General features: G+C 40.0%; 1 protein-coding gene across 1 annotated transcript in view; it reads right to left on the reverse strand.

Moving 5' to 3' along the window:
• LOC114232389 (A disintegrin and metallopeptidase domain 3-like) overlaps nucleotides 1–7,383 on the reverse strand; it is a 109,333-nt gene extending 101,950 nt beyond the window's left edge. The window contains exons 1-3 of the mRNA XM_054720029.1: nucleotides 7,281–7,383; nucleotides 6,700–6,776; nucleotides 3,837–3,892 (exon numbers count right to left, since the gene is read on the reverse strand). Of these exons, the coding sequence (XP_054576004.1) occupies nucleotides 3,837–3,892; nucleotides 6,700–6,776; nucleotides 7,281–7,383 (236 nt within the window). The remainder of the gene's footprint in view (nucleotides 1–3,836; nucleotides 3,893–6,699; nucleotides 6,777–7,280) is intronic.
• Between the last annotated feature and the right edge of the window lie 5,294 nt (nucleotides 7,384–12,677).

Consider the following 12,677-nt stretch of genomic DNA (forward strand, 5'->3'; position numbering starts at 1 on the left):
ACTGGGTAAGGAAATAACACATTTCACTATTACCAGCCATGGACATACATTTCATTTTAAATAGTATACACACGATACTTCCATGTCTGTTACTAATAGTTTAAATTATTCTCAGAATTATCCATTTCATCTTTTATCATTCAAAAAAAAGGCATAAAATATTGATCTAATATAAATTATGGACTTTGGGTTGTAATGATGTGTGGATTCAGATAATCAGTTATAACAATACTAGAGGTCCAGTGCACAAAATTCATGCACTTGGGGGGAGGGGTCCGACTGATGGCTTAGGCCCACTCCCCAAGGTAGATGGATGTAAGCCAGCAGTCGAACATCCTTAGTGCTGCCACGGAAGCGGGAGAGGCTCCTGCCACCACCGTGGCACTCGCCAACCATGAGCCCAGCTTCTGTCTGAGTGGCACTCCCCCTATGGGAATGCATTGACCACCAGGGGCAGCTCCTGCATTGAGCATCTGCTCCCTAGTGGTCAGTGAACATCATAGAGACCAGTTGTTCCACCATTGGGCCAAATCGGCTCTCTAACATCCTCCGAGAGGTCCTGGATTGCGGGAGGGCACAGACCAGGGTGAGGGACCCCACCAGTGCACGATTGGGGCCAGGGAAGAATGCAGGAGGTTGGCCAGCTGGGGAGGGACTGAGGGAGGGCCCCAGGGCATGTCCTGCCCATCTCGCTCAGTCCCAATCTGGCGGGCCCCAGAAGCAAGCTAACTTACCGCTCGGAGCTTCTGCCTCCTGGTGGTCAGTGCACATCATAGCGACTGGTCGACCAGTCGACTTTCTGCCCCTTGGTGGTCAGTGCATGTCATAGTGAGCGGTTGAGAGGCCTTAGCATATCATTAGCATATTACGCTTTGATTGGTTGAACGGACAACCAGACAACCGGACACTTAGCATTCAACATTTTATTATATAGTATATCATTTTGATGGTGGTCGTTGATAATGCATATGTGGGGTAAGGTGCTTATGAGAAATCTCTGTGCATTCCAGTCAATTTTGCTATAAACCTAAAACTGCTCTAAAAAATAAAGTGTATTAAAATAATAAATAATGAGAAGAATATATAAATAGGCAAACCTCATACAGAGAAGTGCAAATAAGAGTAACTTTTTAGGGAAATACAAACTGATGTTATGATGAAATAGAATATTTTAGCATATCATGCGGACTTTTGTAAATCTAAATTGCTATCATCTTTTCAGAAAGACAATGGCAATGTTTCTCAAAGTCTTAATTTACTATAAAATGTGAATATTAAATCAGATACTTAATTAATATTAAATCTGGCCGCCTCCACTTAGAACCGGTTCGTTCATTTCTCTTTCTGCGCAGGACGTGGAAAAGGGAGATCCCCGCCATGTTTGGGCCCCGCAGCATCAGGCCCCCGCAAGATACTACATGAAAATTGCTCAGAAATATCCCCAGCAAATGTTATGTGTTCAATAAATGCCAGTTACTTTTGTTGTTTTTATTATTATCATCACTATTGTCATTGTTATTCACACTCTTGACCCAGAAACCTATTTCTTGATATTAAGGCTACCAAACAAAATCTATATTATATAAAAACTAGAGGTTCAATGCACTAAATTCATGCAAGAGTAGGCCTTCCTTTCCCCTTCTAGCAGCACCCACTTCCCTCTGGCCCCCAGGACCCAGGCTTCGTCTAGAAGGTCATCTGGAAGAACGGCTGGTCTGATTAGCATATTATGCTTTTATTATTATAGATATACATACAAGAATGTTTGTTGCAGGACTCAATAAACAAATGACAATTTCTGGAAATAACTTCCTTACCTATTAATATTACATACTGTTTGCCTCGCGGCTGCTGCCCCCTTACACACAGTCAGGCCAAGGTAGTTCCTGTTCCTGCAACCCTGCCACCACCTCCTTCACTGTGCCCACCACCTGCCCCACTTCCCCACCATGGATCCCTGCAAAGTGAGGGAACTCCAGGCCTTCCTAAAAATTGTAAGCAGGACCCAAGCATTCTGCACACCAAGGAAATGTGCTTCCTGAGGGAGTGGGGGTGAAGAGAATGGGAAGTAAAATAACACCTGCTACTTATAAAACTAAATCAGAAGAAAATAAGGAGGAAAAACAGATAGTAAGAAGGTGGAGGAAGACAAAAAGACAGATGAACCATCAAGTGAGGAAAGTGATCTAGAAATCGACAATGAGGGTGTGATTGAACCAGACACTGACGCCCTCAGGAAATGGGCTGCGTGGGGCAACCAGGCTGATGGGGTGGCAGTTGGGGGCAATCAGGCCAGCAGGCAGAGGCAGTTACGGGTGATTGGGTTGGCAGGGGGGCAGTGAGGGGTGATCAGGCCAGCAGGCAGAGGCAGTTAGGGGTAATCAGCCTGGCAGGCAGGTGAGTGGTTAGGATAGGCCCGATGGGATCAGGCCTAAACCGGCAGTCGGACATCCCCTGAGGGGTCCCGGATTGGAGAGGGTGCAGGTTGGGTGGAGGCAACCATCACTCCCCTCCTCGCCTGCCCCCTCCCTCCCCCCCCCATGCATGAATTTCGTGTACCGGGCCTCTAGTGTCAAAATATCAGAGCAACCCAAAGGTTATGAATCTCATCACTAAATTATCAGCCAAATTTGAAGTCAAGCATAATACCCTTCTGACAAATAAAGCCCTTGCTGAAGGAAAAGCAACTTGGATCACCCAATGGATGTCGCAATAATACAAACCAGTGTACCTCTGACCTTCTCATGACGAAAGCTGGGGTGCTTTGAAGAAAATCCCTACCCCTCTGCCCCAAATGTAGCTGTAACATTTTGCAGTGGTTTGCCATTATGGTATTCATTCAGATGATGTTTTCCTACTAGAAATTACAAAGTTTAAACACTTTTAAACCTTAAAAATATGTAAAAATAAATTAAAAGGGTTGTTAAACCCTACATTTTTCTTTACTAATATATATATTACATACTGTTAAATGTTATCTATTGAAGGATGAGTTATGAAATACCATATTTTTCGGCGTATAAGATGACTGGGCGTATAAGATTTCCCTGGGTTAAAAAGTCATCTTATATGCCAGAAAATACAGTAGTGACAAATCTAAAATATAATTCATTTTCATGATCACTTGGGAAAAATATATACCATATTTTCTGGCGTATAAGATGACTTTTTAACCCAGGAAAATCTTATATGGCCAGTCATCTTATATGCCGGAAAATACGGTACATAAAGAGCAAGGAAATAAGCACCATTAATCAATAAGACCTGTCAGTAGTAATATCCTATTTCCACCCTCATAAAAACAAAATTGTGGGTAGGTTTTATTTAATAGAAGAATGAAATATAAATATAAAATTGGCAAAAGTACACACAAAGTTATTAATATTGATTTCCTAGAGTGAAGATAAAAAACAGAATACTTAAGACATTAAACATACATTAAAATTGAGAAAAAATATTCTAGAATATCAAGTAAGGTTCTTAAAATCATGTAAATATTTAAAATAACGAGAAGACAAAAAAAGCTAAACATAGTTAAATAAATTCATACCCTTAATTCTTACAATTGTAGTTGCATTTTAAGGAATTACACAGAGTAATCTTAATCTATCTAACATGCCTTAATATTGAAATCATTAAATTATAATTTGGCTTGAAAATTAAATTTCAAATCTCAAAATCAAGACTGAAATTCTAGTCTTACATGACTCATGAAGAAGATATAACTTGTTAAACAAGTGTAATATTCATGGTTTTGTTTACTCACAATTTAAGGTAGTGACTATACAAATTAAAGAAACTAGAAACAACTATATGAAAAAAGAATGGCCACGTACTGTTTTTTGAGATGGAGAGTGTATGTTTTCCTGTTAATCTGGATGGTATAAATGACCTTTCAAAGAGAAAGAAATAATTAAAAATGTGAAATTCTTCAAACCAAGGACATACTTTTTAAAAATGTAAACCAAGATTGTATCATGCATGTGTCAAAATTATATAGACATATAGAAGTATATTGCTATCTCTCTTTAATCACAGACTGTATGACAAAAATTCAAGGAGTCTAAATCGATTTCAAATTAAGAGCATTAGTCACTGACATTTATTAAATATCATGATCAAATTTAATTTAAAATAATTACATTTAGAAATGCTAAGGAACCTTGAAGAAACTTGAATTTTATTATCTTTTTTTCTCCTTTGCGGTTTCTATCACAGATACATGGAAAATTCGAGGAATATAATGCAGGTCCCCTTTAAGGTGAAAGGGAGTAGCCATAACTGTCAGAAGCACTGCCTGCTCACAGTCTTTCACCTGCTGTTCTCTTCAGGATTTGCCTCACAACTTTCAGGGACAGTCCACATTTAATAAGATGCCCCCTCCCCCCAGCTCCAGATTTTTTCATGGGTCATGCCAGCTTCCCTCAACCAGTTTTAAAGGTCGCTTAGGTTTTTATATATGTAGATGATATCTTCCTCAATTCATGAATGATATACATGTGTATTTTTAAATTACATATTTCAGTCTTTTTGATAAATTTTAAATTGTGACCATACAGTGAGTTTTATACTGTGTTTGATTTTTAATTCTTTAACGTACTCTTGTCAATTTTGTTGAATCGCCTGTATATTCTTAAGAAGCATATGCATTATTTACTGTGGAGACAGACCTGATTTACAGCAGGATTAGCAAATTTCTGCCTTTATTTCTGGGGATGCCTCAAGCCTGAATGTGTCTGACTCTTAGTCAAAAGGACTGTGAGATTGGTAATGCACAGTTTAGGGTACCAAACTTCCCTGGCTAAAGTTAGCTTCCTTTGTGTTTCCCTACCTGTCTAGACAGGGCTGGCTTGGCTTCCTGGTGACTGGAAGCTTTGTGAGGAGTAGTCTCTCAAGGCAAAGTTCCTCCCCCAGGTCTGTTATTCCAAACCAGAGACTCAGCATGTTTCAGGAGCAGAGATTGGGTTCATGAGCAGCTGACTGTGGATGTTTCTTGGATCCTGATATTTGCCTGAATTCTCTTTCTCCTGCTGCACCAGAAGCTTTGCCCTTAAAAGGCCTCATGTGTGATACACTGTGGGGTCTAATGAGTCCTCACCAATAGCAGAAAGGGGAAACCAGTGCACTCATTCAGTGGGATCTTTCAATTAAAGTATTTCCATTAAATAAAATATTTATTTTTGTTTTTCAAGTATTCTTTGTATCTTTATGATTTGTCCACCACCATCTGAAAACAACAACCGCACGTTTTTCTCTCTTTTTTCTCAATTATTAGTTTTCAATTAAAGTTGATATTCAGTATTATATTAGTTCCAGGTGTGTACCATGGTGATTACTTATTTATATAATTTAGGAAGTGATCCCCTGGATAAGTCTGGTCCTCACTTGGCAGCATACATAGTTACTATGATATTTTTGACTATATTCCTTATGCTGTATTTTATATGCCCATGACTATGTTGTAAGAACCAATTTGTATTTCTTAATACCTTCACCATTGTCACCCAGCCTCCCCTCAACCTCCTTTATATCTGGCAACCATCAGTTTGTTCTCTGTATTTATGAGTCTGTTTATGTTTTATTTCTTCATTTATTTTGTTCTTTAGATCCCACATATAAGTGAAGTAATATGGTATTTGTCTTTGTAGCCTTATTCATAATAGCCAAGATATGGCAGCAACCTAAATTTCCATTAATAGAAAAATGGATAAAGAAGATGTGGCACATACTATATGTAATGGAATATTACTTGGCCATTAAAAGGAATAAAATCTTACCATTTGCAACAACATGGATGGACTTAGAGGGTATTATGCTTAGAGGAAAACATTTTTTGGACTCACGATGAAAATGAATTTAAAAATTTCTCCCCCTACTGTTACAAGATTTTATTTTACACTAGAGGCCTGGTGCATGAATTCATGCACGGGTGGGGGAGGCGATCAGGGTGGGGCCATGGGCAGGTGGCTGGCTTGCTCATACCCCTGGTCAAACTTCTTGTTGAACTCTTGGGTGAATTCCTGATTGAAGGGATAATATAGAATATGCTAAGGGCGCTTACCAAAGTTTTACAAATTTATAATTATTAAATGGGCTTAGTGAACTGAATATTTAAAAATGTTTACCCATCATAATGTTGGGTGTGTTGAGTGTGTGTATTAAGTGTGTTTGGGTGTACTAAATGCTTTCCTTTCTTTTTATGCCGTTCTTGTGGATACTCATGTTTTCTTTTTGATCCCATTATCCCAGTATGTGTTATATTCTCCTATGATTTTTAACCTCTCGGGATACTTATGTTTTTGGTGTAATAGCTTTTAGAAACCCATAGTCACTGGAATTTGGGGGGTGGGGGGAACGGGATGCCATAAAGTGAGACAGTCAGATAGACCATTCAGTCTGTAAAACCTGCCTCAGTGTCTAATAGTTTTTCAGTTGGCAATTCATGCTCCTCTCTGGCCCTGCCACTGAGGTTGCAATCCTTGGATTCCTGTCACATTACCGAGTACCTTTATAATTTCATAATGTTCATATATCTCTCAAGAAATTAAACCTATCAAACACTTGTTCTCATTCAGATAAAATTACTCTTAAATACATTAATTAGAACACAAAATTTCACAAAAGGGTATTCATGAATTAACTTGAGTCACGCAATTCAGTAAAAATAAAACATTTTTTATAAAGTGATTTCTTAATTACTTGCGTTTCTGAAACATCGAAATCATTGGTTCTGAGCTTCTGTGGCACTGTAATTTGCAGATGTGATATTTCAGGGTCTGCAGAAACACAAACATGAGTGAGCATTCCCAGGGTGTAGCATCCTTCATCTTCATTTATTTGTCCTTTCCTACCATGTCACTCTGAACTTCCATGTCCCAACACACACACACATTGTGCAACTCCAGGAAGAGGCCCCTCTCATGGGAGTTTATTGCCCTACCACTGTCCAGAGACACCTGGGACTCCCTGACCTCAGCCCTGACTGGGTGAGGCAGTGCTGGTCTCAGGATCCCATCCAGGCTCTCTAAGTCCCCACTGCACCAGAAGCAGGGTGCCCTCTCCTGCCAGTGCAAAGTCAGGTAAGTGAGGGCCAACTCCCCAGGCCTGCTCTGAGCCCTCCAACCACCAAGCTCAGCAGGACCCTGAAACTAGGCGGCTCTGACAGCATGACTGGGGACCCCCAGCCTGGCCCTGGGATCTGGAGCAAGAAGGGAGACACTCTCCTCCCCCAGGGACACTGTGCTGGGCGGCCCTCCTATGGCGCAGGTTCCCCCACTTACAATGGTCTGCGAAGGTCAACCTGCCTAGGCCTGAGAGGATCAGCAAGAGAAACAGCATTGCGAGCCAGGTGACCCTCGCCACAGTGCAGGCAGTTGGTGGCATAACTGAGGCTTCTCGCGCACTTGCAGGGGGCTGAGTTCTGGGCCAGGAGGATGGAGTCTGAGACTGTTTGGCCCCGCCCACCACTGACGGCCCCGCCCACAGGACCCGCTGAGCACAGGAGCTCAGGGCAGCCTATTTTGCTGCCTGTGCTTTATTTCCCCAAGGCTGGCTGAAGTTTTAAAGGTCTTTATGGGTCACATTCGGTTATAAAGCCCCTTTCTCCTCTGGAAGCAGCTATTGGTGGTGAAGTTCTTGGCAATATGAAGAGTTCACATCATAGCTTTCTGCTACAAGAGCTGAATTACTATAGTGAAGGAAGAAGGCAATAGAAATTTACACTATACTTAGTAGCAGACAATTGCCTATTTTAGTCATATATACTGCCAGATTTCTACCTATGTCTCAGGTCTAAACAAATACAGGCACACCCATGAACATAAAGAGATGTTGTGAAAAAACAAATAGAAATCAATTCTTCAATTGCCAGTTTGTTTCTTAGAAAATTGGTCAAACAAACTAAATGAAACACTAAAAATGAAATGTGTGTATATATTTGTGTGAATCCCGCAGTATGGGGTTATAATTTCAGTGTCAGGCTGAAAAAAGATATCACAAGTATGAAGTGAACCCATGAAAATAACTTTACATTCTCTTAATTTTTTCTTCTGTATAAGAAGAGTAATGTCTAAGCAGGTTAATACAAGTTAAGTATAAAATTTTCCCCTCCATCAATGTGGAGTTCACATGTGGAAAGGCATGGAATTAACTTGAAAAGAGCTTTCATTTGATGGCTTAACATGCAGATTAGTGCAAAGTTTTAATTTTGCAAAGATTTTTTTTAACCAAAAGGTTCTTACTTTAGTTATTCTTCCATGGAATGCTTATGCTTGCATTCCTTACAGGCAATACTTGTACACAAAATCAAATGATTGTGTTTTCCCTATGTGTAAAATGAAGCAAAAATAAAACAATGGATAAGGCTAGCCTTTGTAAAATATATATTCTTTTTCATGATTTTCTTAAATCATATTAGTGTGATTTATCAAAAATATGTATACACATGTACCAAATAATAAAACAAAAACATCTCTATTTCTAAATAGGCAGTTCTGTATATAGTATTTCACTAACATATTTACAGCCCAATTATTTAGTTTTGTTGTGATGCATGTTATACATCATACTCATTTATTTGAAGACTTTTATATACTATAAAAATTAGTATTTTTATCTTTTTTGCCAAATTACGTGACTATTAATAGATTTAGTATATCAGTATTAGTTATGCTGATCTTAAAATAAAATGCCTTTCTGGTTATCTAAAATCTGATAATTTTTTTGAAGTCTACTACATGACACTTAAGGCATGATGAATATTAAAAGGTTATTCATGGTTCTAATAAAATTCTCTGTTCTTCAGTCAAGTAACCAAAAGGTGAAATAAGTATGCATTATTTAAATTCATTACTTAATTTCCATGATTGGTAATAACTGCTCTTTTTTTTTTATTGTGTGTCTTATAGCCATTCAAATCATTTGTGTTTATATCAACAATTACTTTTTACATGTTTATTACAAGCCTGAAAATAGGCTATTAACATACATGTGACACTATCACTATTTCCAAGTGCATCAGAGATTAACATAAAACTAGATAAGTACAAGAGATGCCACAGATAGAAGTAAAAATACTTGTTAGAGGGATGTTCAAAGTTCTCTGGGAGCACAGCCAAGAAAATTTTGTTTTCTATGCCGATATCAAGTGAAGTTAAAGAGTAGCCGTGACATTTGATGTGAACTATACCTAGATGAGTGAATAAGTTGTATGGATGTTCGTGCATTTTAGAACACTTTAAGTGAGGGCCAACTGCCCCAGGCCTGCTCTGAGCCCTTCACCCACCAAACTCAGCAGGACCCTGAAACTAGGTGGCTTAAAATAATTTTTAAATTATGTAAAAACTTTATATGCAAATGAATGATAGATTTTTGTGTTAGAATGATGATTTGTCATAGTGTGGAGTGTGGGATTGAAATGGTGAGGACTGGAAGTAATAACTTCATTTTTAATAGGTTATACCAGTACTGTGGATATCCTCAGGAATAAAGAGTTGGTGGGGGAGGTTGGGGCGGTGGTTAAATAGTAAAGAAATTTGAGAGGAACTGAGATTATGGGGTAGGTAAACATAGGTACTTGCCCCCTCCCACAATCACATCAAAATTACAACTAAAATACCGAACATCCATCATTAGGAACCACCTGAAACCTTGAAGAATGGAAATGTTACAACTAGAGATGTAAAGAACACACCACATTCAGACTAGTAGGAGAAGTGCAGGCAAGGAACGGGCTTATCCAACACCCATGTGTGACTTTTTTTTTTTAATCAGGAGGGATATCTTCAAGGCCTCTTGTGAGAAACAGGGAGTCCCAGCCCCACACCAGAACCCAAGCCCAGGGTGCCAGAGCTGGGAAGGGAAGTCTTCATAACTTCGGGGTGTAAAATCCTTCCAGGATTATGTGAGTGACACAGAGGCTGCTGGAGTCCCAGGTGTTCCTGTTGAAGGGCCCATGCGTGAAAGGTCCCACTTCCTCTGAGCTCCGGCACCACTGCCGGCATTGGGGGAATTCAGGGGTATACAGGGAGGAATTGGACTGACTGGCATCGGGGCCAGAACTCGTGGAAGCTTTCTTCAAGACAGGGGTACTTGCAGGAGTCATTGTTACTGTGTTAGGACCTCCCCAGTTCCCAGTGGCAGATCTGACTGGCAGCCATATCTGAGTTTCTATCAGCTTGGCCCACACTGTTCATTCCATCCTAGTCATTTTCTAAGACCCCACCCTATCCAATTTTCAGTTCCACCCAAGCTTTTCAATATGAATGGTCTGTCCTGGCTCAGGCTTCATACTTTGCTAAAATCTCTTAAACAAGCAGCAACTGGAGCCAGCATGCCCCAAACCTATCATTAAAAGGCCCAAGACCTGTCACTAATACTAGCCTGCCTTGCTTTAGAGCTGAGCCTTGTCTGGGCACTTTTTAGCTCAATATAAGTAGCAGCCAACTGCGTATCTCTATGTAGCTCCTATGAGGTGGCTCCAGGCAGTAGCTGACTTTGTACCCCCCAGTAGGTCCCAGAGCCAATCACCTGGTGGACAGCTTCAGACAAAAAGAGATTACAACTCTACACATTCACAAATGACACACTCAAGGGACTGACACAGTGAGCACCAAAGCCACTCTGAAGCATGTCCTGCTCCATGGTCTCCTGTCCAGCAGCTCTTCCACTATAGACGAGGCTGATCCTCACAGCCAATTTGTCTGGAGGTCAATTCCTCCCAATGATGCCAATAGCAATCAAAGCTCAGCTACAGCAAGGCTATGCACACAGCCCACAGGGAGGTGCACATAGAGTGCCCAGCTCAGGTGATTCAGGATGCTGAGCCCCTGGACCCTACAGGACACCTACTACACAAGGCTTCTCTACCAATTCCAGGAGACATAGCAGCTCTACCTGGAAATAAGCATGGGGAAGTAGCCAAAATGTGGAGACAAAAAAAAAACATGTTACAATGAAAGAAATTCAAGGAAACTACTGGATACAGATTTCAAAACAATGGTTATAAGGTTAATTCAAGGATCATAATATGAGCTCTAAGGGACTTAGTGAGATGTTCAAGGATCTTAGTGAGAATGTCAAAGACATGAAAAAGAACCAGTCAGAAATGAAGCATAAACTACCTGAAATAAAAAAATAAATTATGGGGATTCATCTGTAGAATAGAGGATTCCAAGAATCAAATCAATGATTTGGAATATGAGGAATCAAAAAGCATGTAATCAGAAGAGCAAAAAGAAAAGAGAATCCAAAAATATGAAGGTAGTGTAAGGAGCCTTTGGGACAACATCAAGTTTACCAACATTACCGTTATAGGGGTGCCCGAAGGAGAAGAGAGAGAGAGCAATATATTGAAAACCTATTTGAAGAAATAATGACAGATAAGTTCCCCTTCCGGGTGAAAGAAATAGAGTTAGAAGTCTAGGAAGCACAGAGAGTCCAAAACAAGAGGAACCCAAAGAGAGCCAAACCAAGACACATCATAATTAAAGTGCCAAGGGTTAAAGACAAAGAGAGAATCTTAAAAGCAACAAAAGAAAAGGAGTTAGTCATCTACAAGGGAGCACCCATACAACTATCAACTGATTTCTCAATAGAAACTTTGCATGCAAGAAGGGAGTGGCAAGAAATATTCAAAGTGATGAATAGCAAGAGGCAGAACCAAGATTACTCTACCCAGCAAAGCTATCTATCATTTAGAATTGAAGGTCACATGAAGACTCCATAGAGAAGAAAAAGCTAAAGGGGTTCATCACCAACAAACCAGTATTTGATGAAATATTGAGGAGTATTCTGGAAGAAGAGAGGAAGAAGAAGAAGAAGAAGAAGAAGAAGAAGAAGAAGAAGAAGAAGAAGAAGAAGAAGAAGAAGAAGAAGAAGAAGAAGAAGAAGAAGAAGAGAGAGGAGGAGGAGGTGGAGGAGGAGAAGGGAAGAGGGAGAAGGAGAGGGAAACAAAGGGGGAGAGGGAGAGGAAGAGGGAGAGGGAGAGGGAGAGGAAAATAGCAATAAAGATATATCTATCAACAATTTAATCTAAAAATCAAAATAAAAAAATAAGAAATCTAATGAGGCAGGAACTGGGTGAAGGGGGACAATTGGGGGAGTAAAAGGGGATATCAGTAATACTCTCAATAACAGAGATTTTTTATAAAAAGTCTATCAGCCCTGCAAAAGTGAAGCTGCTTAAAGGTATTACAAAACAACAAAGAAATTAATTAGCAGCAAATCTGGGGGTCCCCAAAGAACAAAGATATACCCTAGATCTCAACTTCTATTACGTCAAGAAAGTATCATCTGGAGATAGAACAATTATCTAGGACCAGCAACTCAGATGGAGCAATTCCTTGAAGATGGGTGGGATGCTAGTGACTATCTGGGGGCTTGGGGCTGGGTTTACTTGGCAACACTTCAAATCCCAAGCCTGGAATGGATGGGGAAGGGAATCACAATCTATTGCAGAGATGTGGACTGTAGGTGTCCTCTTTTGAGATGGGAGCAGTTAGCATGGCCATGGGCATCTGAGGGCAGGCAACTGCAGTGGACGAAGGAATGTCCTCCTTGGGATTTAACAGCATCCCACATTCAAAAGAGACTAAACTGTTTATTTCCTATTAAAGAATCACAGCATGTAGGAGAATCAGCAGACACAAGCCTACATACTTTCACTCACAGGATTTATT

The sequence above is a fragment of the Eptesicus fuscus genome, chromosome 8, assembly GCF_027574615.1.
Source record: "Eptesicus fuscus isolate TK198812 chromosome 8, DD_ASM_mEF_20220401, whole genome shotgun sequence".
NCBI lineage: Eukaryota > Metazoa > Chordata > Mammalia > Chiroptera > Vespertilionidae > Eptesicus > Eptesicus fuscus.